We start from the raw sequence: 27140 nt of genomic DNA on the forward strand, positions 1-27140 counted from the left end.
GCATGAGGTATTTGCCAGAACTAATAAAACTTCTGTTTATTCTTTCCTACCTCTATTCCCCCTAAATACAAATATATTTATTTATTTAGTGTATATATGTGAGCATGTGTATGGGAACGCACGCATTATAACACGTGGTGGTCAGGAGACAGCCTGCAGAGTTGGTTCCCTCCATCCACTGTGTGGGCTGTAAGGAGAGAACTTAGGTCACCAGGCTTGTTGGCGAGTGCTTCTGTCTGCTGAGCCATCTCAATGACCTATCTATCACCTAGACTTTGTCTTAGCACAGTGGTCCTCAACCTTCCTGATGCTCTGACCCTGTAATACAGTTCCTCATGTTGTAGGGACCCCAACCATAAAATTATTTCATTGTTACTTCACAACTGTAGCTTTACTGTTATGAACACTTATCCAGCCTAAATTCTTGTCTTTGTCCCTGTCCCCAACCTTTTCCCATCCCCAGCACTGGAAATCTGGAGAGGAGTAAGAACAGGAAAACCAATGGGAATATTAAAACCTAAAAGGATAGTAACAGCCTGTTGGCACACTACCAGCTACCTTTGCAGCCATAAGACAAAGCCAACAATCATGCTAAAATGGGTAACATCAGGTACTTTCCAATAATTAGAAAATGTTAGCCCTTGACTCAAAATGAGAATTTTACTACTCCTTAATATTAGACTGCTTTCCAGAGACACTTCAACAAGCTACACTTAAAACATACCTTGTTGTGCTTTCTCTACATTGTAATTGGCATCTTGGAGCAGTTTGGCGATCACAGATTCAATATCTTCACCTACATATCCAGCCTGAGTCAAAGTCGTGCAGTCACAGATAGCAAAAGGAACATCAAGGCATTTAGCTAAAGTTTGTGCCAGCAGGGTTTTACCTACAAACAAAAACAGTAGCTAAAAAATACACTGTCTTACAATTTTTCTACAAAAATAAACTTAAGTATATAATGAAGCCTGAAACATTCTTATATCTGTTCTCTACTATATTCAGATCTTACTAACTTTATTCCTTTTACAAATTTAGAGGATGATATAATTAATATGTTAATTAAAAAGTTAGGAATCAGCCCAAAGGGCCACACCGATATCTCAAAGTCAGTTTTAGGTCTAAATGGTGAATACTCATGATGTAGCCAGAGCAATCTTGGATACTGTTCTTTTTTGAGGCAGATTCTCATGCTGCAGACCAAGCTGGCCTCACACTTGTGACAATCCTTTGGCATCAGCCTCTCAACTGTTCTGATTACATGCAGGCCTGAGAGCCAGAATCCACTATAGTTACAAGGTATAGGTTACAGTATCACTCTCTATTTTTAAGAAATGAGTAGTAAAGTTTCCCAAAATGTTATTTACCTGACCCAGTTGGTCCAAGCAGCAAAATATTACTTTTTTCAAGTTTTATGTCATCATGAGAAGAATCCAGTACTTCGCCTCCCCGTTTTTCCTGAGGCATTTGCTGATTAACCTGCTGCTGCATAGATGCTCCTAGGGCGTTGCCATGAGGGCTTATTCCAGCAATCTGAAGCAACTCTGGGGAAGAGAACAACTGGATTACTAGAGCGGCACCTGATTACTTGAGAAATGTTCCATGTAATCCTGCATCCCAAACAAGCCACTACTGGAATCAAATATGCAGCACTGCTTTACATAAGAGAGAATTTCAAATGACCAGTGACAAGTGGTTGTTTTTTTTAAATATGTTATTTATTCTTATTTTACGTGCACTGATGTTTTGCATGTATGTCTGTTTGAGAATGTCAGCAGCCCTGGAACTGGAGTTACAGACAGGTGTGAGCTGCCACGTGGGTGCTGGGAATTGAATCCGAGTCCTCTGGAAGAGCAGCCAGTGAGTGCTCTTAAATGATGAGAAATCTCTCCAGGCCCAGTGACAAATGTCAAATACAGTGAGCTTCAGAGAACTCTCCTCATCATTTACATCAGTGTGTGAGCACGCTCTTCACAGAGATAATGCGACAGAACAGGGCTTCAGCTGCTAGCCTTCTTTTGCCTCTGAAGAGCCGCATAATCTTGCGCAAGTTACTTTCTGACTCTGTTTTCTATCAACAAAACAGCATTATTACCTGTCCTATTAACTTCAAACATACAGTCGGATATTATGAGGCTATAGTACAATTGATTTCTCAAGACTGTAAATGCATGCAAAAGTTAAAGAGATGATCTGGTCATGCAGTCTGTCTATGAACTTTCGGTGATAGTACAAGATTTATGGAAAAGAGCTGAACCTACAGAGAAAAGAGAAAAAGAAAAACAATGAGACCAAGTCTGGGAGAACACACATTTAGGGAAGCAGAAGTTGGCAGATGTCTTGTGAGTTCAAGGGAAGTCGGGACCACATGGTGAGTTCCAGGCCACCAGAGTTACATGGGCAGAGAAGAACCAAGAAGAAAGGAGGAGCAGGAACAGGGACTCAGGAATCGGGTCCTAGTCTTAGTCTGGCTGCCTCCTGCTTATGCAATCATGGAAAACTGCCTAACTTCCCTGGACACGCTTCCGCTGTGACACAGGCCTTTTCCAGTCTCCCCTTCTTTTAAGAATGTTTCTTTTAGTATAGCAGGAAACCAGGTGTGGTAATCTCAGTATCAGTAACCTTATCTGAATATCTGACTTTTACTGGGTATCAACAGGATCTTTCTGTGCCCTTCAACAGACAAAATATGTTACTAGAAAAGACGATAGTGCCAGTGAAATATAAGTTTACAAAAATAAATGTTTATTCTTGTTTTCTCTTGAATAGGAGAAAAAAAACCAGAGTCTTTAAAGACTATCCACCTCAGCAAATAACCAAATTGTCCCCAGTTCTCATTACTTAAGGTATCTGTGACTATGTTCTACTTGGTTATAATTTTGTACTATTTTATATTTTATGTGTATGAATGTCTTACCTGCATATATGTGTACCATGCACATGCCTATGTCCCTGGAACTGGGGTTACAGATGGTTTTGAGCCACCATGTGAGTGCTGGGAATTGAACTCAGATCCTTTGCAAAAGTATCAAGTATTCTAAACCACTGAGCCATCTCTTCAGCCCGCTGGGTTTATTTTTAAGTTGCTTCTAAGAAACTGAGTTAAGAATATCATAGTGCTGTCTAGTAACCATTTTAAACAAGCCAATAGACAGAATAAATAGTTCAGCAGTCATACCATTTTTTTGTCCTATTCTATCAAGTATCACTTTGAAAAAAATCATCATGCTTAAGGCAAAAGGTATTCTAGTCATTAAGATTACTAATGCAATATATATAGAACTCCAGTTGTAAAGACCTAAGAGTTAGTAATTCACAATATTATTATCCACATTAGGCAAGAAGAAAACATACTCTTCTGTCTGAGATTAGTTGTTATTAGTAAAATTTTCTTTTTAGTTTCCAGAAAATCCAATTTGGAGCTGTGGTGATAAGGAAAGGGCTTGACTTTGATTAGTTCTACCCAATGGAGAAAAATGATTTAAGTAAATAATTTCCTAAAAATTACAAGAGATAGCTGGGCGGTGATGGTGCATGCCTTTAATCCCAGCACTCGGGAGGCAGAGGCAGGTGGATCTCTGTGAGTTCGGGGTCAGCCTGGTCTACAAAGTGAGTTCCAGACAGCCAGGACTGTTATATAGAGAAACCCTGTCTCCAAAAAAACCAAAAGAAAAAAAAGAGAGATACATAAATTACAATGGAGCTACATGATACATGTATTTTATTTATTCAATGACAGGTTAAAACACAGCAGGAGCTGGTGTTTGGGAAAGATTAACTGATCACACATAAAACAGCACAGTGCCTATAAGATAAGGCTTATTATTATAGAAGCACTTGCTCTTATTACTGCTATTTTCCAATAATTTAATTATTCATACTAAGTCTAGAGATATAGCTCAGTGGCAGAATACTTGTTTAGTATGCATGAGGACCCAAGGTCAATCTTCAGTATTGAGTGTGTATCTTGCACGTGTATCTGTGCATCACTTGCTTGTTTGGTGCCTGTGGAGGCCAAAAAGGTCATTGGATCCCCTGGAACTGGAGTCACAGACAGTTACGAGCTGCCATTGGAGAGCAGCACTGTTCTTAGCCACTGAAGCATCTTTCCAACCCTACTAATTGTATGTCTTAATTTTATTATATCATTCATTGTACATCAGTATTTCCACAAGTTTAAAAATAACTTGATCAAGATATGGTGGCACAGCTGGGCGATAGTGGTGCCACCTTTAATCCCAGCACTCGGGAGGCAGAGGCAAACTTTGTGAGTTCGAGGCCAGCCTGGTCTACAGAGTGAGATCCAGGACAGCCAGGGCTACACAGAGAAGCCTGTCTCAAAGAAAAAAAAAAAAAAAAAAAAAAAAGGCGTGGTGGCACATATCTGTAACTTCACACTCTACAATTCAACCTTGTCTACACAACTAGATCCTGTATCAAGCACACACATGCATGTATCCATGCACTCATTCACAAGAGACAATATAATTTTCTCTTAAAATTTTTTTTTAGTTTAGCTGGGTAATGGTGGCACATGCCTTTAATCCCAGCACTTCGCAGGCAGGCAGATCTGAGTTCGAGGCCAGCCTAGTCACAGAGCAAGGGCTACACACAGAGAAACCCTGTCTTGAAAAACACAAAGAAAACAATTTTAATTAGGCATGTTTAGTCTTGATTTTTCATTAGATTGGTTGGTTTTTCTCTATGCTATGATAGACACGTTGAAGCTAAAAGACAACTCTGAGAGTAGATTATCTCCAGCAGATGGAACCAAGGTATTGAACACAGGTCGGCAAGCTTGCACATTCAGTATTTTTACTCATCTGGCCATCTTGCTGGTTCACAAAAAAAGAGGCTGGAGAGATGGCCCAGTAGTTAAGAGTATATACTGCTCTTGGACAGGACCTGTGTTTGGTTTCCAGCACCCACAAAGGGTAGTTCACAACTACCTGGAACTCCAGCTCCAGGATCCAACACCTCTGGCTTCCATGGACATCTGCAACTTTGTGGAATATTATTTTAACTGGGCAAAGATGTGTTACATTTGTTTATGCTGCGGAATATTTACCTTAACTGTGTAAGGGTGTGTTTCATTTGTTTATTCTGCATTTGTTTAAAAATGTAAGGATGTGTGCTTAATTATGAAAAGATATGTTTGCATTTGTTTTGCCTTGCCTGCCTAAGGCACTTAATTGGTCTAATAAAAAGCTGAACAGCCAATAGCTAGGCAGAGAAAGGATAGGCGGGGCTGGTGGGCAGAAAGAATAATAGGAGGAAAAATCTAGGCTTGAGAAGAAGAACAAGAGAAGAAGAGAATGAAGGAGATGCCTGGGTCCAGCCAGGCATCCACCAGCCAGTCAGACATGAGAAGCAATGGAAGTAAGATGTACAAAAGGAAGAAAGGTAAAAACCCCAGAGGCAAAAGGTGGATGAAGAGAAACAGGTTAATTAAAGCTAAAAGAGCTATCCAGAAATGAGCCTAAGGGTAGGCCAAGCATTCATAACTAATAAGTCTCTTTGCTGTGATGTGGGAGCTGGCTGTAGCCCCAAAGAAAAAGCCTGGCACAATCTGCTCTCATCTGTACTTACAGAAACATACAAGTGTATATAAGTAAAAATGAAGGAAACCTTAAAAAATATCAGAAATATACAAATTATGAAAAAACTGTTCCAAAGTTATACATTACATATAATAGATTTATTTAAATAATACACAAGGAAGATTTAAATCCTCTTTCTTAGTAATACACAAGGTGAATGAATACATCATCGCTGCTACTGAGACGCTTCACTGAGGCAAATCTCAGAAACAATCTCGAGTACAGACAGGACCCAAGGGAGGGACTTACTTGTAAATCTGTACTCATCCTCCCGTCTTCTGATTTCTAACTCTAAGAAAGGAGATAAAAAGGGCAACATGAAATATTATGTACTTGTTTAGTTTGGGGCAGTCAAGACTGAATGTCTACTTCCTGCCTTTTTCCAAATTCATTTACAGGATGTACTGTTTTCACCTTTTCACATTATGAACAACATCCTTTCTATGTTAAAAACAAAACAAAATCAAGCTTAATGATGGTTGCCCCGATACTAATAGTCAATCAGTAGAATTTAAAAATTAATATCTATTTAAAGAGAACAATAATTTAAGGTATAATAAGAGTTAAAGTTCTTCATACTATAAATGCAAAGCCTTTTGCTCTCCCAGCACATCATACAATTTAGGTATGACTGGAAAGAACCAGACAACCGTTGGTATATGACTGGGTCACGATCTTTCCTAAGTCCACTGTAGGCATGACTTCCATTTTCTAAAAATAAGGTCAACTCCTATTACCACATAACTATTTTGCAATAAGCTCACCGGTGTTTTCATTAAATTCGTTATATATTTAGTAGCCGCTATAAAGCATTTAGCAGACATTTCTCAAATTGTATGATGACTAAAAGAACCTAAAATGCTGGATTATAGACCTAGATCAGAAATCAGGGCTCCCCGGACAACAAAATAAAAACCTAAATATTTACATTTTAATTGAATGCATGTACAATAATACATTGGACTCTCGGCTAACTAGGACTCCCTGAGAATCACTCACAAATCTGCCCTGAACCTCGCGTTCTATGGCTGGGGTCCAAGGAAGAATGAGGACTGATGCTGTGTGAACTTCTCTCCGGGGATCGGACTCAGGCAAAGGAGATTCTGTATCCTGACCCCAGAGAGGAAAACTGGAATTGTCCAGAGCACTGCAGTGACCTGTCCAAGGTGATCTCAAAATCCAAAGACACTCAGCCTCTACTCCGCAGCCTTCAAGTCTTGGTTGGTGTTTGTGCTGCTAGGGAGCAAAGGCGAGGCCTGGGAGTGTCAGGCAGGTACTCCACACCTGAGCTTGTCACACTTTCCTAAAGAGACCCTCAAGAAACACATTTGACTCTGTGACTCCAAGTTTTAAGAAACAATACTTACCTTGACTAAAAGTTAGTATTTCTTATTCTCACCTACTTAAAAAAAATTATTGCTACTGGTAACCCACCAAAATGATTTCATGATCTACTAAGGTATAATTTAATATGTCACTAACAGTAAAATGACTTTCTGAAAAAAGAGTTACAAATAATGATTAAGCATAGTAATCTCTATTTTGGTCACTGACCTCTGGGTGTTAACGATGTCTGCTTCTCCACCTCTGCTTGCTGTCTCAGATTAGCTGGAATATTATTATATATTCTCTTATAATGATTATACACGGCAACTGAAAGTACCTTCTTAGCAAACGACTGGCCAACAACATACTTGTCGAGGTAGTTATAAATCTGAAAAATGATTAGGTATGAAAAATTCACTATGAGCTATCATAAAAACAAACACATTGCAAAACTATATACTAAACAAATTTGCTTAGAGTTTCAAATTTGAAAAAAGATTCCCATTAAAAATGAAGTGTCTGGGGCTGGAGAGATGGCTCAGAATGCTTGTTGTTCTTGTAGATGATTGGAGTTTAGTTCCCAACACCCACATCAGGAAGCTCAGTACTGCTTGTAACCACCTCTAGGGAATCTGATGCTCTCTTCTAACACACACACACACACACACACACACACACACACACACACACCCCTACACATAAATTAAAAAAGTAATCTTTAAAAGATATTCATTTACCTGGATAGCAACTTAAAAGCTTTGTTCTTTCCTTTTGGTGGGGGGCAAACAGTGCTGGGAATCAAACCTAGGAACTTGGATGTGGCTTTGTATGTCCTGCCAGTGAGCCACACAACTCAGCTTTGTTAATAAAAACTAAAGTTCTGGTTCACACTTCATATTACCAACTGTTTGGAACCAGACATCAATTTCTTGTGTTTTTAGTGAAGAAAGTTTTAACTGGACACAGTGCTGCATGTCTGTAATCCTATCATGTGGTCGGTAGAGGCAGGAGACTCTCATGTTCAAGGCCAGACTGAGTGCCAATTTTTGTGTGACCATTACTTTAGCCTTAAATTACAGTTTTCAAATTTTACTTACTCCTTACAAATCATATCTCTGCATTACTAAATTTGCCACAGCACAAATGGAGACAGACACCCATGAATGCCCTAAACACAGCAGAATACAATGAAGCAGAAAATAAGAAGTAGCGTTAATTGTGCAGACCACAGAAAGATGGCCAGAACAGAGACCACAGGGCCAGGAAGAAAGACCTTCTGGGTTCTCAAAAGTACACACCACGTATTCAAAAGAACCAGTGCATACTCTGTCATATTTGACAGGACCAAATCACACTGTCTGAAATTTCTAGAAAGAGTCATCAAAACCATGTGCACACATAGAGGAGCCCTGAAAGTCGTCTTCTGATCTGCACACACACACACACCATGAGCACATGTATGTGCACATTTACACACACACACACACACTAAATTAAAAATGAAAAGACTCATAGAGCTAGGCACAGTAGCATATGCCCATAATAGCCAGCACTTTAAGGTGAAGGCTCCAGGATCAGAAGCTCATCTTCAACTACATAGGGAGTTCAAGGTTAACCTGGGCTATGTGGGACATGGATCTCAAAACAAAACAAAACAACCAAAAGAGGTAAAAACCTTATAGACTTATTTAGATAGTGTCAGGGTTTAACATAAACAGGAAGAGTGAAGGAATGGAGTGTTTCGGGATAAAAGGCCTCGAAGATGGAGGAAAGGCTTCTACCTTTTTGGGGGGCGGAGGTGGCTTCTGCTGGAATGCCAACTTCACAGCCTCGGCTGCTGACTCTGGTTCTTTAACTATGCTTTTCTTTGAGTCCGCTTCTGATAGCACAACAAAAAAGTGATGACATTTTTCACACTTGACAAAACGGGTGGAAGCTGAAAAAGGTCAAGAGAGAAAAATTTTAGAAATAATTTCAATAGAGTCCACCGTAAAAAACTTACTGTATCTAGCACTAGGTAGGCAGAGGCAAGTGGATCTCTGAGTTCAAGGCTAGCCAGGGATACAGAGTGACTTCGAGGAAAGGCTCCAAAACTACACAGAGAAACCCTGTCTCGAAAACCAAACAAACAAACAAACACAAACAACCTTGCTGTAGGGCTGAGCTGTGCCTCAGTGAACAGTGCCTGGGCTAGCTGACTTGTTACCCACTGGCTGTGGCAGCACATACGTTCAGGTATGTGCTTCTAAGCCTGAGTCCAATCGCTAGAACCCACATGGTTGGAGAGCGCCGACTACCAAAGATATGACCTGATCTCTACACATGCACACACATAAAAGAAATAAATGTATTAAAAACAGACTATTTTATTTATTTCCATTAGGTTCTTTTCCTGATCTAATGTTCATTAAGAGTTGGCTGCAGCCAGGCAGTGGTGGCGCACGCCTTTAATCCCAGCACTCAGGAGGCAGAGGCAGGTGGATCTCTGCAAGTTCGAGGCCAGCCTGGTCTCCAAAGCGAGTTCCAGGAAAGGCGCAAAGCAACACAGAGAAACCCTGTCTCGAAAAACAAAAAAAAAAAAAGAGTCGGCTGCAATCCAGCTATCCACATTTACTAGAGATAATTTTTAAAACTAGTTTGAGAATATAGACTAATTATTTACTGAAATATTTTAATGAACTGTAACAAGAGTTCTGTAAGTAGATTTTCTATCTTTTTTATGAAAAATTTCAGTACTTAGGTTGAGATAAAATGATTTTAACTGCTGAAAATGTAAGCGATACATTTATTTTTCCTCAGATAGGATTTCTGTTTAGCCCTGGCTGTCCTGAAATTCCCTCTGTAGATCCACCAGCCTCTGCCTTCTGAGTGCTGGACTAAAGGTGTGCGCTGCCACCACCGCCTGGCAAGAAGATATGTTCTTTAGATTCCCTTGCACATATGATCATTTCTCAAGCTTCTTGCAGTAGACAGGAATTAACCCAGAGATCCATGATAATGTGCAGAAAGAGGCTTTGGGGCACTCAATCCTAAATGGAAACAAAACCCTCCCCTCAAGGCTCAGGATCTATGCAGAAGAGAGATGAAAAGATTCCAAGAGCCAGCGGTGATGGAGGGAGGGAGGGAGGGAGGGAGGGAGGGAGGGAGGGAGGGAGGGAGGGAGGACTCTGAGGGACCAGCGTCTTCGGACACAGCAGGACTGATGCACGTGTGGAGTCTGACTGTGTGGCAGCATGCACAAGGCCCACACAGGTTAAGTCAGAAGGGTGAAGAAAGGGGTAAGTAGACACAAGAAGCTATCTGGAATTGGTAGCTGCTGAGAAAAGGAAAATCACTTTTCTCTAATGGAGCGTCACTAGGTATATCAACCATACTTGTTCAAGAGTAGTTAGCCATCACAAAACAAACTCACCAATATTTTTGTGGCCTTTTTGTTTGTTTTGGCATTGTCTTATTAGTTTCTTATTTGTTTTGATTTCATTTCTGTGGGGGTATTGGGATTTGTTCTTGTTTTCTTGTGTGTGGATAGGGAGATAGGAAGATCTGGGAGGAGCTGAGAGAGGAGGACAATCTAAATATATTGTATGCGAAAAATTTTAATTAAGGAGAAAAAAGATATTCTAGGAGCTGGAGAGATGGCCAAGTGGTCAAGAGAGTACACTTCTCTTATAGAGAACCTGAGCTTGTTCACAGTACTCACTGAAGAAGGCTCACAACCACTTGTAACTCCAGCTCTAGGGGGGTCCAATGTCTCTGTGAGTACTTGTACTCATGCAAATACCCACACAGGGATACATTACACACATCATTAAAATAAATCTTTAAGAACTGATTTTTAAAGAGAAATGGCTCAATGTTTAAGAGCATTGTCCATTCTTCTACAGGACCCGGGTTCAATTTCCCAGCACCCACATTGTTGGGTGATTTCCTACAGAGCTGCACTGGGTTTGATTCTGGAGTGCTAGCTAGCACCTAGCTTTGATCTGCCTTTTGTGATTGCTACCTTCTGTCTCTGGTACCTTCTATTTGAAGTCTTCTCTGAGAGTTTCCTAGGGGTTCAAAGCCTATGTAACTTGGTTGAGGGGCAACTCAGAAAACCAGTATTCCTTAACTGAGAATTTGCATTTGGCATTGTCCCTTTGGGGAGCTTAGATAAGAGGTTTTGGGATACAAAAATTAACTTGTTTAAGGTGTAAATTGAAAAACAATAAAAAAAAAGTCCTTTTTTTTTTAAATTAAGAAGTTTTCTGTTCATTTTACATATCAACCATAGGTGCTCCTCTCCTCCTTCCTCCCCCTCCACCCCCCTCTCCACCGCCATTCCCACCTTCTCCAAGGCAAGGCCTCCCATGGGGAGTCAGCAGAACCTGGTACATTCAGTAGATGCATGTCCAAGCCCCTCCTCCCTGCACTAAGGCTGTGTAAAGTTGTCTCACCATAGGCACTGGGCTCCAAAAAACCCACTCAAGCAGCAGGGACAGACCCTGATCCCACTGCCAGGAGCCCCTTAATAAGCAGATCAAGCTAAACAACTGTCTTGCCTATGCAGAGGGCCTAGTCCAGTCCCACAGAGGCTCCACAGCTACTGGTCCACAGTTCATGAGTTCCCACTAGTTTGATTTTGTTGTCTCTGTACATTTCCCCATCATGATCTTGATGCCCCTTGCTCATAGACTCCCTCTTCTCTCTGAGATCTCCATGAGCAAAGGGGGGGGGGGTGGGGGGGGGGGGAGTGAGGAAATGGAGGGAAGGGGTGGGGATGAGAACATAAGGGAACGGGATGGTCAAGCTGGAATAGGGACAGAGTGAGAGAGCAAGAAAAGAGATGCCATGATAGAGGGAGACATCAAGGGAACAGGGAGAAACAGGGAGCTAGGAAAGTTCCCAGGAATCCACAAGGATGACCCCACCTTAGACTACTAGCAATAGTGGAGAAGGTGCCTGAACTGGCCTACTCTGGTAATCAGATTGGTGAATACCCTAACTGTCATCATAGAGCCTCCATCCAGTAAATGATAGAAGCAGATGCAGAGATCCACAGCCAAGCACCAGGCTGAGCTCCAGAAGTCCAGTAGAAAAAAGTCAGTCCAGAAAGGTTGATTGCCCTGCAGCTGGAAAGGCTTATTTTCTCCTCCAAGTGCCTCAGTATCTTGATTCCACTAACCCACGTGAACCCATACCCCATATACAACACCACACACATATGGTGGGTCACAATTGTCTGTAACTCCTTAGTTCTGGGGGATCCTACACCCTCTTCGGGCCTCTGTAGGGACTGCACACATGTAATGCACAGACATACATGAAGGCAAAATACCCATGCACATAAAATAATTTTTAAAAAATTATTCTCAAAAAATAAAATGAATCTTTAAAAAACAAAACATTTTAAAAAGATATTCTATTAACACAACAACAAAGTGTTGTTTTGTTCCAGTAGCAAATTTTAAATCAAGGACTGACTCATAAATACTTTGTATTTACTGATCACCAATAAATGTTTAAAGAGATATCAAGCCATCAAATCCACAAATTAACACAAGTTCAAATATATAATCACCATTTCCCATTAAAGAGAAAACAGTGAGCATCTTTGTTTTCTAATAAGGTGCAAGTTCACAGCTGCTACTGATGGGAAACAGGGCAAGGATTAAAGGGCAGAGAAGCGTCTCATCCAGTTCAAGCTGTGTAACAGGAAAATCTGGCTTGGAAACAAATGACCAAAGTATTTCTCTATGGAAATTAGGTCAAAGGGAAAGAGATTAAACACCAACATATCTCATCTGTGCTTGATACTGAAAGGCTGCTTAAATTTAACTTGAGGGCCAGGCAGTGGTGGTGCATGCCTTTAGTCCCAGCACTTGGGCGGCAGAGGCAGGTGGCTCTCTGAGTTCCAGGCCAGCCTGGTCTACAGAGCAAGTTCCAGGACAGCCAGGGATACACAGAGAAACCCTGACTCAACAAAACAAAACAAAAATTTAACTTGAATATTGGGTTTGCAATACAAGTTTACAGTGAAGCATGTTCGTTCGGTATATATTCAAGTTCAATGACTCAATTTTACTTATTAAAATACTATGGAGGTGACATGAATTATAAGGCAGAATTTTTAACTCTTAGAAATACCTTAAGGATGCCGGGCGTTGGTGGCGCACGCCTTTAATCCCAGCACTCGGGAAGCAGAGCCAGGTGGATCTCTGTGAGTTCGAGGCCAGCCTGGGCTACCAAGTGAGTTCCAGGAAAGGCGCAAAGCTACACAGAGAAACCCTGTCTCCAAAATAAATAAAAAAAAAAAAAAAAGAAAGAAAAGAAAAAGAAATACCTTAAGGTAGCCATACATTCCCACGGGCTGAAGGCCTGGGCAGAGCAATAGGGGGAAAAGTGAGCTGACCCAGAGGGTAAAAGTGCACGCTGTCAAGATCAATGGCCTGAGTTTGACCTCTGGGGTCCATATAAAGGTCGAAGGAGAGAACCAACTCCTTCAAACTTCACTCAATCCTATATGTGTGAGACCACATACACACATACACACACACAATAAACAATCAAACAAACAAACAAATAAATAAAACAAAAAAACTTAAGGGAGAAAGTCAGCAGATTGCTGGTATTCCCTTTTTCTGTCTCTGGTGGGCCATCATACATCCTCGTGGCCACAATGTCCTTGTCCAAGTACACAGAGCCAAGTAAAATGGACTGAATGTTCTGAAACCATGAACGGAAAGAAACCCTTCCTCTTTTCAAGCTGTCTGGTCAGTACTTTGTCACAGAAACAAGGAAAGTACCTGACACGGATGCAGAGGACCAGGCCACATGGTCCACAAACTACTTGGCCTTTTCCTATAAATGTTTGCTGACTAGAGCTATACTATGTTTAAAAGAAACTGTGAAGCAAGTATCTGGAAATGGTCGAGTACCTAGAATACATACAGAGCTCTTCAACAATAGAGACAACCTCATTTAAAAGCGAACAGTCTTCAAATAGTCATTCACCTAGCCAAAGAACACCCACAAATGGCCAAAAACATAGGAAGATACTAGACATTATAGGTCATCAGCAAAACACAAACTAGAACCACACAGTGAGTCCTCAGGGCAGTGCTCTTACAAAGTGAACACAGATTAGAAGAACACAGTGAGTCCTCAGGGCAGTGCTCTTACAAAGTGAACACAGATTAGAACCACACAGTGAGTCCTCAGGGCAGTGCTCTTACAAAGTGAACACAGATTAGAAGAACCACACAGTGAGTCCTCAGGGCAGTGCTCTTACAAAGTGAAGGACGGCAATTCCCAGACTCTAGAACCTTATTGTGTATGTGTCAAATGTGTCTAGAAAATTTCATCATTCACTTCCACCACTCTCACTCTATATTGTGATCCAAATTAAACTTTATTCAGGTTGATTCTCTCTTTTACCAGTTAGATCCATGAACAATATCTTCATATTCAAACCGTTCAATAAAGCTACTTTAAAATTATTATATAAGCAGCAGGGTGTGGTGGTGCACACGTTTAATCCTAGCACTCAGGAGGCAGAGGCAGGTGATCTCTGAGCCTGAGAACAGCCAGGTCTATAGAGTGAGTTCCAGGACAGCCAGAGCTATGTAGAGACTGTCTCAAAAAAAAAAAAAAAGTCTTCCCAAAACTATAAAAATATGTATGCCATGTGGGCCAGGCAGTGGTAGCGCACGCCTTTGATCCCCTGAGGCAAAACCAGGCGGATCTCTGTGAGTTCCAGGCCAGCCTGGTCTACAGAGATTCAGGACAGGCACCAAAACTACACAGAGAAACCCTGTCTTGAAAAAAAAAAAAAAAGCCATGTGTCATATCTTTCACATGATACTCAACTAATATTATGGTAAATATGAAAATGCAACTAAAGTATTGCTATTAGAGCTAAAATGTACAGTGAGGCGTGACTGTAACCCTATACTCTGGAGGATGATGAGAGCGTGGAGTTCAAGTGGCTACACAGCAAGATGGTCTCAAAGCATGGGGAAAGAAGGAAAGAGAAGAAAAGAGAAGAATGAAGGAAGAGGGAGAAGAAAAACAAGGAAAGAAACCTTTGACAATGACACATAGGAGGGCTAACATGTGATGCAGTGTAATTTTCCCTTGACTGTAATTAGCTGAAGCGTATAGGCAATGAGTCACTAGATATAATGCACTTTGCTCTTATAGTTCAGGGCACTACCAGAAGTAGGACAATTGATTTCTTCTTTTAGTGTCTGAATCATTAGTAATCAAACACTGTCTAAAATTGAGGGATTATCTCTTCCGGTACATCAGTACCCAGAGAAGAAATTATCTTAACACATGAATGACTGATCTTCCCAGCATATGAGATACTTACTAAATATTTGAAAAATGTAGCAATAAAGTATAAATAAGTTTTGGTTTTTCTTTTTTTTGGGTAGGGAGCAAGTTTGGTTTTTCTAAAACCCAATGAATACACATATGAAAACTCACAAAATCCAAATCTGAAATGAACATTTTGAAGCAAATTAAACAAGTGAATATTTTATCTCTTACAGTGCCAAGTCCTACTGACTGACATCCTAGTGTTTTTAGAACACTCAGAGAATCACTCAAGTTCAGCGTGAAAATAATTCTGGGTTCTCATTTCTATACATTCAACTGGTTACAGAAAAAGGGAGGGGAAAGAAAATTCAAATACTTACACACAAAGGTCTCTACATGTGTGCACAAGTCGCCACACTTTGGACAGCGAAGCTGGTTTCCTCCTTTCCCAGAATTCCCAGAGCCTGATTTCTTACTGCTTCCTTCACTCACTGATTTCTAATGTTCACAGAAGAGAGAATGACAGTCAGTCATTGGCATCAGATACCATTTTAGAGGTAGCTTAATGATACACAGTAATTTGCATCACTCTTATAATTTCCAGGCTGGACTTAGTAACAGTAGTTTGTATCTACTGCCACTGGTGTCAAAAGATCTACCACAAAAATCCAATCAGTTCCAGTTTAGCACATGCAGTTATCTGAAAACCATCTTTTAAAAATAGAATCTATAGTAACATGAATATTAAATAGCTTTCTTTCAAAGACTCTGTAAGTACAAGGAAAGAAATGTTATTCTATGTAAAGTAATCTCTTTGATGAAACCAATCAAGAGTTATTATCATGACGGGAAGAAACTTTTAACACTCCTTTTTTTGGCTCTGTAGCCCAGGCTGGCCTGAAATATAATGGCAATTCTCTAGCCCCAACCTACTGAGATTATAGGCACAAGCCACCAGACTGGTTATTCTGATAAAGAACTTTTCCATCTCATTTAAAACAACCATGTTACCTACTCCCAAGTCTTCGCTACGATCAAACCTTAACTATTCTAAGTAACTTTCACAAATCTCATTTAAAATGGAAAAATTTTACCTAATACAGAGTCATTGCCAGGATTATGTATGGAAATGAAAATGCCTAGAACTTTATCTCTATATATAATAGTTCAGGTACAGTTGAATTCACACATTGAAAAATAGTAACATAATCTCAGTAAACCACTAATCATCCACTTGCCAGTTACAGTACAGCGGGACAGCAAATGGAGAAGTCGAAGGTTTTAGATAGAGGACAAACGGAGGCCTGGTTTTTCATCTTTACATTTTATGTAAATGTATGTAATTTTATGTAAATATATGGGGTTTTTGCCTGTGTATGTCTGCACACAACATGTGTGCAGTGCCTGTGGAGGCCAGAAGAGGGCATTAGATCCAAGACCAAAGTTAGGCAGTTGTGAGCTGCTGCTGGGTGGTGGAACTGAAGCTCAGCCCTCTAACCACTGAGCCATCTCTCCGTAAAGCCCATCAAGTGAAGGGCAGACTTTCTTACATAAGTTAGAGTTGTGTAGGAAAGCAGGAAATGGCCACTCCTCACTCGGTCCTACTATGTGGATATTTAACGACACTTTACTGCTTTGGGGTGTTAGAACTTTACTTACACAAGTATTGTACAGCACAAAGTAGGCACTGAACAAGCTGGGCGGGGCGACCACCTAGGAAGCTGATGTGGAATGATCGCATTCCAGGCCTGCCTGGGTTACAGTGAGTTGCAGAACGGCCTAAATCATATAAGCACTGTCTCAAAAAACCACAACTAACAATAAAATACAAGATAAGATCAAATCAAACTTTTATGCAATTTATAGTTCAGACTGTTTTACATAATTCGTATTTCCTACAGAACACATTTAAGCTAACATGCAACACTATTGTTATATTTAGCTCTTTAAATGCCAATAAAGACAAAAATAACCTTATTTCCATCTCCGGAGCCGTCTTTGTTTGCCCCATCTTTGGAGGCAAAGTACGCTGGTGTTTCTGAAAAGGTTCTGAGAGGAGCCCTGCGCAGAATCTGAGTGTCCACGGTCCCCAGTCTTCCTAAAATGGGTACATGAATGCGCCCACAAGAAATACCTGGAGGGAGAAGAAATCTATTAGTTTCCCATACCAAACACTGGTATGTCTCAATAAATTCCCAGTAGGAAGTGGAGAGAATGCTCAGTGCCTCCGCTTTCAGAGGACCTAGGTTTGATTCCCAACACCTACACGGAGGCTTACAACCACCTGTAACTCCATTTCCAGGAGTTCCAATGACCTCTTCTGTCCTCCGCAGGCACCAGACACATGTATAGCACACATACATACATGCAAGTAAAACACTTACACACAACATAAAAATAAGTCTTAAAGTCCCGGCAAATAAAAATTGAACAAAAGAGGGTTGAAAAATGCTAACTTTGACAGCAAAGCTACACACCAAGGGAAAAAAAAATAACACTGTCAGAGTCAAAGGCCTTTCACAAACAAGCCAGGACTCTGAATGATTCCAGCAAGATACATTCTTTTCAGATCAATCATTTAAAAGTGAGCAAGATCAGATGACCGGTGGTTGCGCACGCCTTTAATCCCAGTACTCAGGAGGCAGAGGCAGGTGGATCCCTGCATTTGAGGCCAGCCTGGTCTACAAAATGAGTTCCAGGACTGCCAGGATTGTTATACAGAGAAACCCTGTCTCGAAGGAAAAAAAAAAAAGGTGAGCAAGATCATGTTGGCTCTTTTAAAACATGACAGACGTTTAACACTTGTTTTGCCTGTACATTTTTGAAAAGGGCCTTTATATGCTTGCTATATTTGTGCTTTCTATGTACTGTTTCTACCCCTGAGAATAAGCATTTAACAACTTTTGCCTCTTTGGTTACAGGGGCAGTTATTTGTTTTAAAACTTACATGCTTTCCTACTTACAGGAGGTTCTCAGTAGAAAGTCTGAGACAGTGATTAGAGTGGGGGTTGTTAGGGTTGGAGGAATGGATAGTTTCGGTTGGACAGCTTCATTTTTACAACATCAAGAGTTACAGACATGGATGGTGGCAATGGTTGAACACTGGAAATGTAGAGTTGGCAAAATGGCTCAGCGGGTAAAGGTATTGGATGTGCAAGCTTGAAGAATGGAGTTTGATTCCTGGAACCCCCATAAAGATGAAGGAAGAAAACTGACTCTACAACGATGTCCTCTGGCCTCCACAGACGTGCCATGGCATATAAACCCACAAGCACACATCATAGATAAAGTAAATAACAATAACTTTAAAAATATTTAATATGTATTTAATACTACTGAATTATACATTTTAAAATAGTGAAGACAAGCAGAGAATTCCGTTATTTATATCTTTTTAATTCCTGTTCTTCTTTTTTGAGCACATAGTAAGTTCAAGGCCAGTTTTAGCTACTTTAACACCCATCAGCTTCAGAATGAAAATATAGACTAAGCTACTTATTGACTCATGGAGTTCCCCTGCTTCATGATTCCTGATTGCTTGGATTAAATGTGCACACCATGCAGACTTAATTTTCTTTTCTTAATTTTATAAACTGGGATCTTATGTATGAGGCTGTTGTCAGTGGAACAAGGATATTGCATGCTCTCCTTCTGCTTAAATAAAAAAGTGACTGGCCTTTGAATGTAAAAGATTTATTTTATTTTATTTTTTCCTCTATGTGTATCTGGTGCAGTATATGTGAGATGGCAGTGCTAGCTGGAACCAAAAATATAGACAGGCTACTGACTGACTATAAGAAACCCGATTGCGAAAAACAAAACAACAAGCCTTACTATAGCCAGCTTGTAATGCTAAGGTGCTTGTAGACAGTTTTTAGCCAAGTACAACAACATGCCACGATGTTAGTTACCCTTGGCATGGCGTGAGGTGAATATCGTAGGCAGAAACAACAATAGGGCCAGGAAATATTGATTTTGGCTTGGCTTCCAGAGATTTCAACGCTTCATAACAGGGAAGGATGGCAGGACAGCTCCTCTTTGGTGGCAGGACTAAGAATGGTAGGCTTGTTCATGACTGTGGCTGACCTGGAAACATAGAAAGCAAGGTCAAAGCCACGTTGGACTCAGCCCTCAATACTCCTACCAAACCAAGCCTAGTTCCTTGAATGGGTGCCACAGTCCTTCGAAACAGCTTTCCCAAGCAGACACTAAACTTCCAACAACATGAGTGAGTGGGATGCTTCAAACTCAACACCATAACAGCCATCATACAAGATAACCAGACAGTGTAGGAGGATAAAAAACACACATTGTGCTGTTGAATCTGCTTCCAGCAATTCATAAAAGCCGCACATGAAATAATACAGACATTCAATATGATGGGTATATACTTTTAATCCGTCTCTGACACATAGTAAGTTCAAGGCCAGTTTTAGCTACTTTAACACCCTGCCTCAAAGAAAGAAACACATCACACACATGTACACACGCATGCATGCATGCACACACATACCCCAAATCGGGCAAAGTGGCACATGCCTGTAATTCTAGCTTGTAATTTTAGCACTCAGAAAACAGAGGCAGGAGAACTCCTAGCTGGAGGCTATCCTGGGCTATGGGATGAGACCCTGTCTTAAAAAAATAAATAAATAAAACAAGGATAGAATGGTAGTGCAGGCTTGTAATCCTAGTACTTAGTGCAAGAGGATTAGTCCAAGGTCACACTCAGCTACATATTGAGTTTGAAGCCAGCCTGGACTCAAGATTCTATTTCTTTTTTTTCCCCGGAAGACAAAGTTTCTCTGTGTAGCCTTGGCTGTCCTAGAACTCACTTTGTAGACCAGGCTGGCCTCAAACTCAGAGAGATTTGCCTGCCTCTGCCTCCAGAGTGCTGGGATTAAAGTATTATTTGTATTCCTCTCTTGATGGATATTATATTGCTCTTTGTGTTGTTTTCTTTTACCTTTTCCTTCTCTCTCTCTCTCTTTTTTTTTTTCTTCTAAAGACAAGGTCTCTATATGTAGCCCTAACTGAACTGGAACTCAATATATAGACTAGGCTGACCTTGACTTGACTCATGGAGATTTCCCCTGCTTATGCTTCCTGATTGCTGGGATTAAAGGTGTGCACCACCATGCCTGACTTTTTGTTCTTTTTTTCTTAATTTATTACTACTGGGTATCTATGTATGAGGGCATGTGTGGGTGCAGTGGAGGCCAGAGGATAACTGTGCAGTCAGCTCTCCTTCTGCCTTAACAAACAAAAAGGTGACTGGCCTTTGATTAAACAAAATTCTATTTTATTTCAGTACTGTGGGTCTACTAAGAACCTTACAGCCGGGCGGTGGTGGAGCTCTGTGCATGCCTTTAATCCCAGCACTCGGGAGGCAGAGGCATGTGGATCTCTGTGAGCTGGAGGCCAGCCTGGGCTACAGAGTGAGTTCGAGGACAGGCTCTAGAGCTACACAGAGAAACCCTGTCTCAGAAAAACAAAACAAAACAAGAACCTTACATAAACCACAGACTGTAGTGAATCACTAAGGTGGCTTGCTAACAGTTTACCAAAGTGCTGTTAGGAGGTACTAAGTAACAATAGAAGTGGTAGAGGAGAGATTAGTAGTTAAATTTAAGAAAACATTTTTTCCTCTCATTTTATTCTTTTTGTTTGTTTGTTTGTTTTTTGAGACAGGGTTTCTCTGTGTAGTTTTGGTGCCTGTCCTGAATCTCACTCTGTAGACCAGGCTGGCCTCGAGCTCACAGGGATCCACCCGGCTCTGCCTCCTGAGTGCTGGGATTAAAGGCATGCACCACGACAGCCCGGCTTCAATTTATTCTTTGTAAAATTCTGAACTCATTCTTTAAATTTTATTTTCATGTGATCAAGGATTTGCATGTCTAAGTATACAGTGTTTCCAAACACAAAAACCAATGCAATCACACAGAGTCACCACAGAAAACACTAGCAGAAAAAAATAATTCATGTGTTATTTAAACTTCGGAAGTTAAGGATTTCTTTACTCAAACTTTTCATATGGTACCATAGTGCTATTTTAACATGCTGTAATCTATGACCATGAACAAGATGCCAAGCTGTAACACAGGTGGTTCTCAAACTCAAGTGTGCATCAGTATTGCCTGGTGGATTTGTTAAACACAGTGCAGGTTCTGCAGAAGGCTGGAGGCAGGACCCAAGAATGACCTTCTAACAAGGTCCCAGGTTGATGTTGATGCTGCTGCCAATGCTACTTACTGCCTTGGGACTGCACTTCAAAAACAACTGTACTAAACAAAGAGGCCAATCACCAATCAGAAAAACATCACAGAAAATATAAGGCACTACAGCAAACTAATAAGAGGGTTCAGTTGGTTTCTGTAACATAAAACCTACATACTTAGGTGGAATGTTTGGACAGATTTTAGATTTTTTGAATGTATACTATAAAATACATAAAGAAAATTCACTATACTAAGCTAAAGAAGATTTAAAAAAATTAAGGCTTGATGGCATAGACTTATTACTTATTACAGCACCTAAAAGGCTAAAGCAGGGGCCAGAGAGATGGCTCAGCAGGTAAAGGCATTTGTGACTAGCCTAACAAACTGAGTTCAATCCCTGGGACACACATGGTGAATGGAAAGAACCATTCCCACAACTGTCCTCCACAACACAGTGTCATGATACATGTACACAGGCACATACACACACAAAAAAATAAATAAAATGTAATTCTTTTTTAAGGAAACGTGGTTTTGAGGGAGGTCAAAAGCAAGATCCAGGCCAACTCAAATTGTAGTATGAAAATGTATGATTCTGACTGGTGACAAATTCATAGATACTTCTAAAACTATGATTTGTTGCCTACTTTGATAATTAAAGGAAATGCTATTTTTCAGTTAAAAATTAGTGGAAATAAGGCTTAGAAAACCTGATTCCTATCTATGGACCCCTGAAGGTCCTATGAACTTCAGGTGAAAAACCCCTGAAAGCCAGGGAAACATTTCTGTACATTTTGCAACACTGTTTGGCAGCAATGATAAAAGTCAGTTAAAAGTTAAACCATTATGAACATCTGTCCGACAGATAAAGCTTTGCGAGTTTCAGAGCAGCTGTCTTTTAAAATAATAGCATAGGAATGTCCATTTTAAGGCTATTAAGAAGTAGGAGGAAGCTAGACCTAGTGGCACAGATCTTAGTCCCAGCTGCTTTGGAGGCTGAGGCAGGAGGATGGCAAGTTCAAGGCCTGTCGGGGTTACAAAGTGAATTCAAGACTAGCCTAGAGAACTTGGTGAAGCCCTGTCTCAAAACAAATATTCTTAAAGGGCCAAGCATATAACTTGGTGGTAGAATGCTTGCCTGGCATGTTCAAGGTGCCTGGTTCAATTTCCCACTATGGCTAAAACAAAAAGAAATAAATATGAGAAGCCAAGTATTGTGGTGTATGCCTGTGATTCAGGCTGATGCAGGAGGATCAGCTCAGACAGTGAATTCCAGGAAATCCTTAGCTACATAGTGAAACCAGGTCTCAAAACAAAGACATAAGAAAGTAATTAACTCAGTTTTTAATTTTTTAAAATGTGTATGGGTATTTTATCTACATGTAATCTATGCAACACATGTGTGCCTGGTGCCTATGAAAGCCAAAGGGTGCTGGGTCCCTAGAACTGGAGTTACAGACATCGGGAGCTACCATGTGGGTGCTGGGAATTGAACTTGGGTCCTCTGGAAGAGCAGTTAGTACTCTTCAGAGCTCTATCTCCAGACTCAATTTATTCAGCTTTTAGATATTATTCTTAACATATACATTTAATACATATTTAACTTCTTTTTCTTTTTAGGACAAGCTTTCATTCTACAGCCATGCTATTCCACTCTCTTCTATGGCTTAAAAACCATGACGGCCCTCCAAAGTGCTAAGGCTATATACAGGCATGAGCCCACACCATACCTAACATTGTTTTCTGAGTTTCATGTAACCCAGACTGGTGTGAATACTCTATGTAGCTGAAGTTGGCCTTGAATCCCAGATGCTCCACCTCCCAATTACTGGGATCATCTTTAGATTCTTTATTTTGAACTAAGAAGGCTAAAAACTTTACAAATGATCCAGTTTTTTTTTTAAAAAATCCAATCTATACATTTTAAATAGCATGAAAGAATAAATAAGCAATAGTAGAGTATACTCTAAAAAAAGTCTCAAGATGAAAAATGATTACCAATTTTAGTGACAGTATTTTAATTGTGTAATAACTGGTAAAGTAGAAAATGAAGCTAAATCTTCTCTTACAAGTTTGGCCTCAAACCTCTAGCACAAATTGAAAAAGAAAAAAATAGCTGGGCAGTGGTGGCGCACGCCTTTAATCCCAGCACTTGTGAGGCTGAGCCAGGTGGATCTCTGTGAGTTCAAGGCCAGCCTGGTCTACAAAGTGAGTTCCAGGAAAGGTGCAAAGCTACACAGAGAAACCCTGTCTCGAAAAACCAAAAAAAAAAAAAAAAAAAAAAAAAAAAAAAAAAAAAAAAAAAAAAAAAAGAAAAAGAAAAAGAAAAAATATCAAAAAAGATCTGCAACTTAACTGGGCGGTGATGGCGCACACCTTTAATCCCAGCACTCAGGAGGCAGAACCAGGCAGATATCTGTGAGTTCGAGGCCAGCCTGGGCTACCAAGTGAGTTCCAGGAAAACGGCGCAAAGCTACACAGAAAAACCCTATCTCAAAAAAAAAAAAAAAATATATATATATATATATATATATATATATATATATATATATATATATAAAAGCAACTTACCAAGTGCTTACTGCATTTACTTTTTCCGACACAGAGTTTCTCTGTGTATCTTTGGCTGTCCTGGAACTCACTCTGTAGACGAGGCTGGCCTGGAACTCAAGAGATTCACCTGCCTCTGCCTCCTGAGTACTGGGATTAAAGGCATGAACCACCACACCTGGTTGCTGACTGAATTTATTAATTTATGATGGGATTTTTATTTTATGCACTAGTTATTGTTTCATAAGCTCAAAATACTGTTTAATAAGGAAAAATAACATCATTTCTGTAATATTTGATGGGTTTTTACTAAATCCATTCTGCTAGCCAAGAAAAAAAGAGATCTTAAATGCTTTGAAGGCCAGAGACAGTATGCACTTGCCTGGCATACTCAAGGCCCTGGATTCAAGCCTCAGTACAAAAAATCAAAACAAACATTTTTGAGAAACCAGACTTGCTTGTGAAGGCCCATGACTCCTGCACTCCAGAGGCAAAATGAAGAAATCATGAGTTCAAGGCAGCCTGGTCTACCCAGCAAAACTGCTAAAATGAAAATGTTTCATCAATTATTAACTTTGCCCTATTTAATCTATTATAACTTGAGTACCAGAAGGAAAGGAAGAGGGAAAAAAGGACTAAAAATTAAGGTAGGTGCACTATTTAATCATGAAAACTATGGTCAACATGTTTGACCTCTTCACTCAGACATTTTTATCAAGTGATACCCTTTGTCTTGGGGGGGGGGAGGGGGGCGTGATTCAAGACAGGGTTTCTCTGTGTAGCCCTGGCTGTCATGGAACTCACTCTGCAGAGCAGTCTGGCCTCAAACTCAGAGATCTCCAGACTCTGTCCCTGAGTGCTGGGATTAAGGCGGGTGCTGGGATTAAAGTCGTGGGCTACCACCACACTGAAAGAACACCCTTTCTACAAGGATTGGATTAAAAGAAGTCAGAAGCTGAAGTTATATGCAATTTTACAATTCTTTCACCTAAATTCAGGGTCAACACTGTCACTGAGAAATTTTAAATGGGCATCAAGTACTTCTGAATGCACATATTTAAAATACAAAGTGACCTCATCTATGTCAAGCACATTTAAAATTTGTATCATGTATGTATGTGTATGTATGTATGTATACATACATGACATGTACATACATACATACATACATACATACATACATACGTGTGTATACTCATGACCATTTGCAGGACTGTTCTCTTTCTACTTTGTAGGTCCCAGGGTTGAACTCACAGCAAATGCTGTTATTTGTTGAGCTATCTTTACAGTCCACATGTCAAGTCCATTTAAAAATATAAAAATCAGCCAGGCATGATGTCACATGCTTTTTAATCCCAGCACTTGGAGGCAGCACACAGAAGTGAATTGAAGGCCAGCCTGGCCAACCAAGTTCTAGAGATCCGCTTGCCTCTGCCTCCCAAGTGCTGGGATCAAAGGCGTGCACCACAATATCCTGCTGACAGATCAAGAACTTCCTCCGGTCCAAAACATAGGACCCTTGTTAATGCTGTTGTCTACTTGACCAAACTCAAACGTGAAAATTTTACCTAACACCAAACAGTAATACCTTAAGCCCTCAACAAATGTATGCCAAGTAAATGGGTTAAAATTAGTTCCTTTCAAGTGTTTACAAATCAAGCCTCTGGAATTGGGACATCGACTTGTTGAGGTGTGGCAATCTTTTAAGACTAAACCTTACACTTACGTGTCACTTCATACAACAGGCTCCCACCCACATTAACAACTCCATTTCATGCGTATCATAAAACTGTCAATTATACATTTGGTAAGCAATGAAGATTTTATAGTTAATCCAAAAATGTAGGAAAATAACTCTTATTGACCAAAGGGTCGTCATGAAAAGACGTCTGTAAGATCACAAAGTCTAACAGGACCTAGCCTCACTCTGAGATGCATAGATTTGAGGAAAAGAAAAACGGGTTTCTTTCCCGGAATCTCCTGGCAGGTGTGCACTCTGTCACAGGCCCTGATGAAGAGAGAGGCAAAGTAAACAAGAGCCACTCTGGGAACAGATTCCAGCTGTCAAACTGGGGGAGCCCAAGAGCGACTGTTGCTGTGTGTGAGTATTTGAAGAATTCCAGCAGTCGTTTCCCATCTCCCCAGCCACTTTCCTAGGACCCCGAAGTTTTCCAAATATCTAGAAGCCCCGTGAGACCGGTGTTTATGTTCTAGCGTCGCCGACCGCACAATGACAGTGACACCCGAGTGTTGCGCTGCCTGAGTCCAGGCGGCTAGCCGGACAACCGGGTACCCAGAGGCCCGCAAAAAGTGACAGGCCCGAATAGGGCTGAGCGATTGTCACTTTTTTAACGCTCGAGTGCAGCCCTCGGCCCCTCTCCCGGAGTTGAAGCGAGATGGCCCCATTCCAGCCACAAACTCCGGAGGCCTGGAGAGCACTCCGGCGGGCGACAGCACACGGAGTTTTCTTCCAAATCGGACCACCAGCTACTTCCGAGGCTGGCAGCGCCTCGCAGTCCTCATGCCCTCCTCCCCAGGGTCCTCCCCGGTCCACTTCCCGGGAGCCCAGAACGGGCTCCAGCGCGGGACTATTTCGTTACCTCTCTGCGCGGAGGTGAGCGAGGTGGTGAGCAGCCGGGCGGCCGCAGCGCCGCAGGTACAAGCGCCACAGCTGGACATCTCCGCGGGGCCTAGGCCGGGGCTTCGCACCCTGCGGATCTCAGGGGCTCAGCGGCCCGACTGTGCCGCTCGAGGGCCGCGGCGACTGGCTCCGCTCCCTGCCGCCGGCTCTATGCTGGCGCAGCGTTTTCGCCACCAGGCAGCCAGGCTCGACCGATCGGAGTGTCCCACTGCCGTCTACTCACCAGAGTAGACACCTTCCCTCCTCCCCTCCCTCCTGCTCTCCCCCATCCCCCGCCTACCCCAGCCGGGGAGCGTGCGCGCGCCTGCGTCCTAGGCCCGGGAGGGGGCGTAGCACACGCCGCGCATGCGTGGAGACCAACGTGAAGCTAGAGAATGGGGGCGGTAACCTGGGCACCAATGAGCGCGCTACGGCAAGCGGCGAGCCCAAAGTTTTGCGATCGCTTAAGTTCTCAGGAAGCGCCTTTATTCTGATCTTGAGAAGTTTTAGTCCCAAAAGGATGCATGG

The 27140-nt window shown here is 41.2% G+C and overlaps 1 protein-coding gene across 2 annotated transcripts in view; it reads right to left on the reverse strand.

Moving 5' to 3' along the window:
• Nucleotides 1-26892, reverse strand: part of Clpx (caseinolytic mitochondrial matrix peptidase chaperone subunit X) — a 35818-nt gene extending 8926 nt beyond the window's left edge. The window contains exons 1-8 of one of the 2 annotated variants that reach the window (XM_028866612.2): nt 26593-26892; nt 17201-17361; nt 15608-15725; nt 8708-8862; nt 7155-7314; nt 5850-5891; nt 1368-1544; nt 725-889 (exon numbers count right to left, since the gene is read on the reverse strand). In XM_028866612.2, the coding sequence (XP_028722445.1) occupies nt 725-889; nt 1368-1544; nt 5850-5891; nt 7155-7314; nt 8708-8862; nt 15608-15725; nt 17201-17361; nt 26593-26671 (1057 nt within the window). In that variant the 5' untranslated portion in view covers nt 26672-26892. The remainder of the gene's footprint in view (nt 1-724; nt 890-1367; nt 1545-5849; nt 5892-7154; nt 7315-8707; nt 8863-15607; nt 15726-17200; nt 17362-26592) is intronic. The other variant, XM_028866623.2, reaches the window with a different exon arrangement.
• Nucleotides 26893-27140: the final 248 nt, after the last annotated feature.

This window comes from Peromyscus leucopus, chromosome 7 (genome assembly GCF_004664715.2).
Source record: "Peromyscus leucopus breed LL Stock chromosome 7, UCI_PerLeu_2.1, whole genome shotgun sequence".
Taxonomy (NCBI): Eukaryota; Metazoa; Chordata; class Mammalia; order Rodentia; family Cricetidae; genus Peromyscus; species Peromyscus leucopus.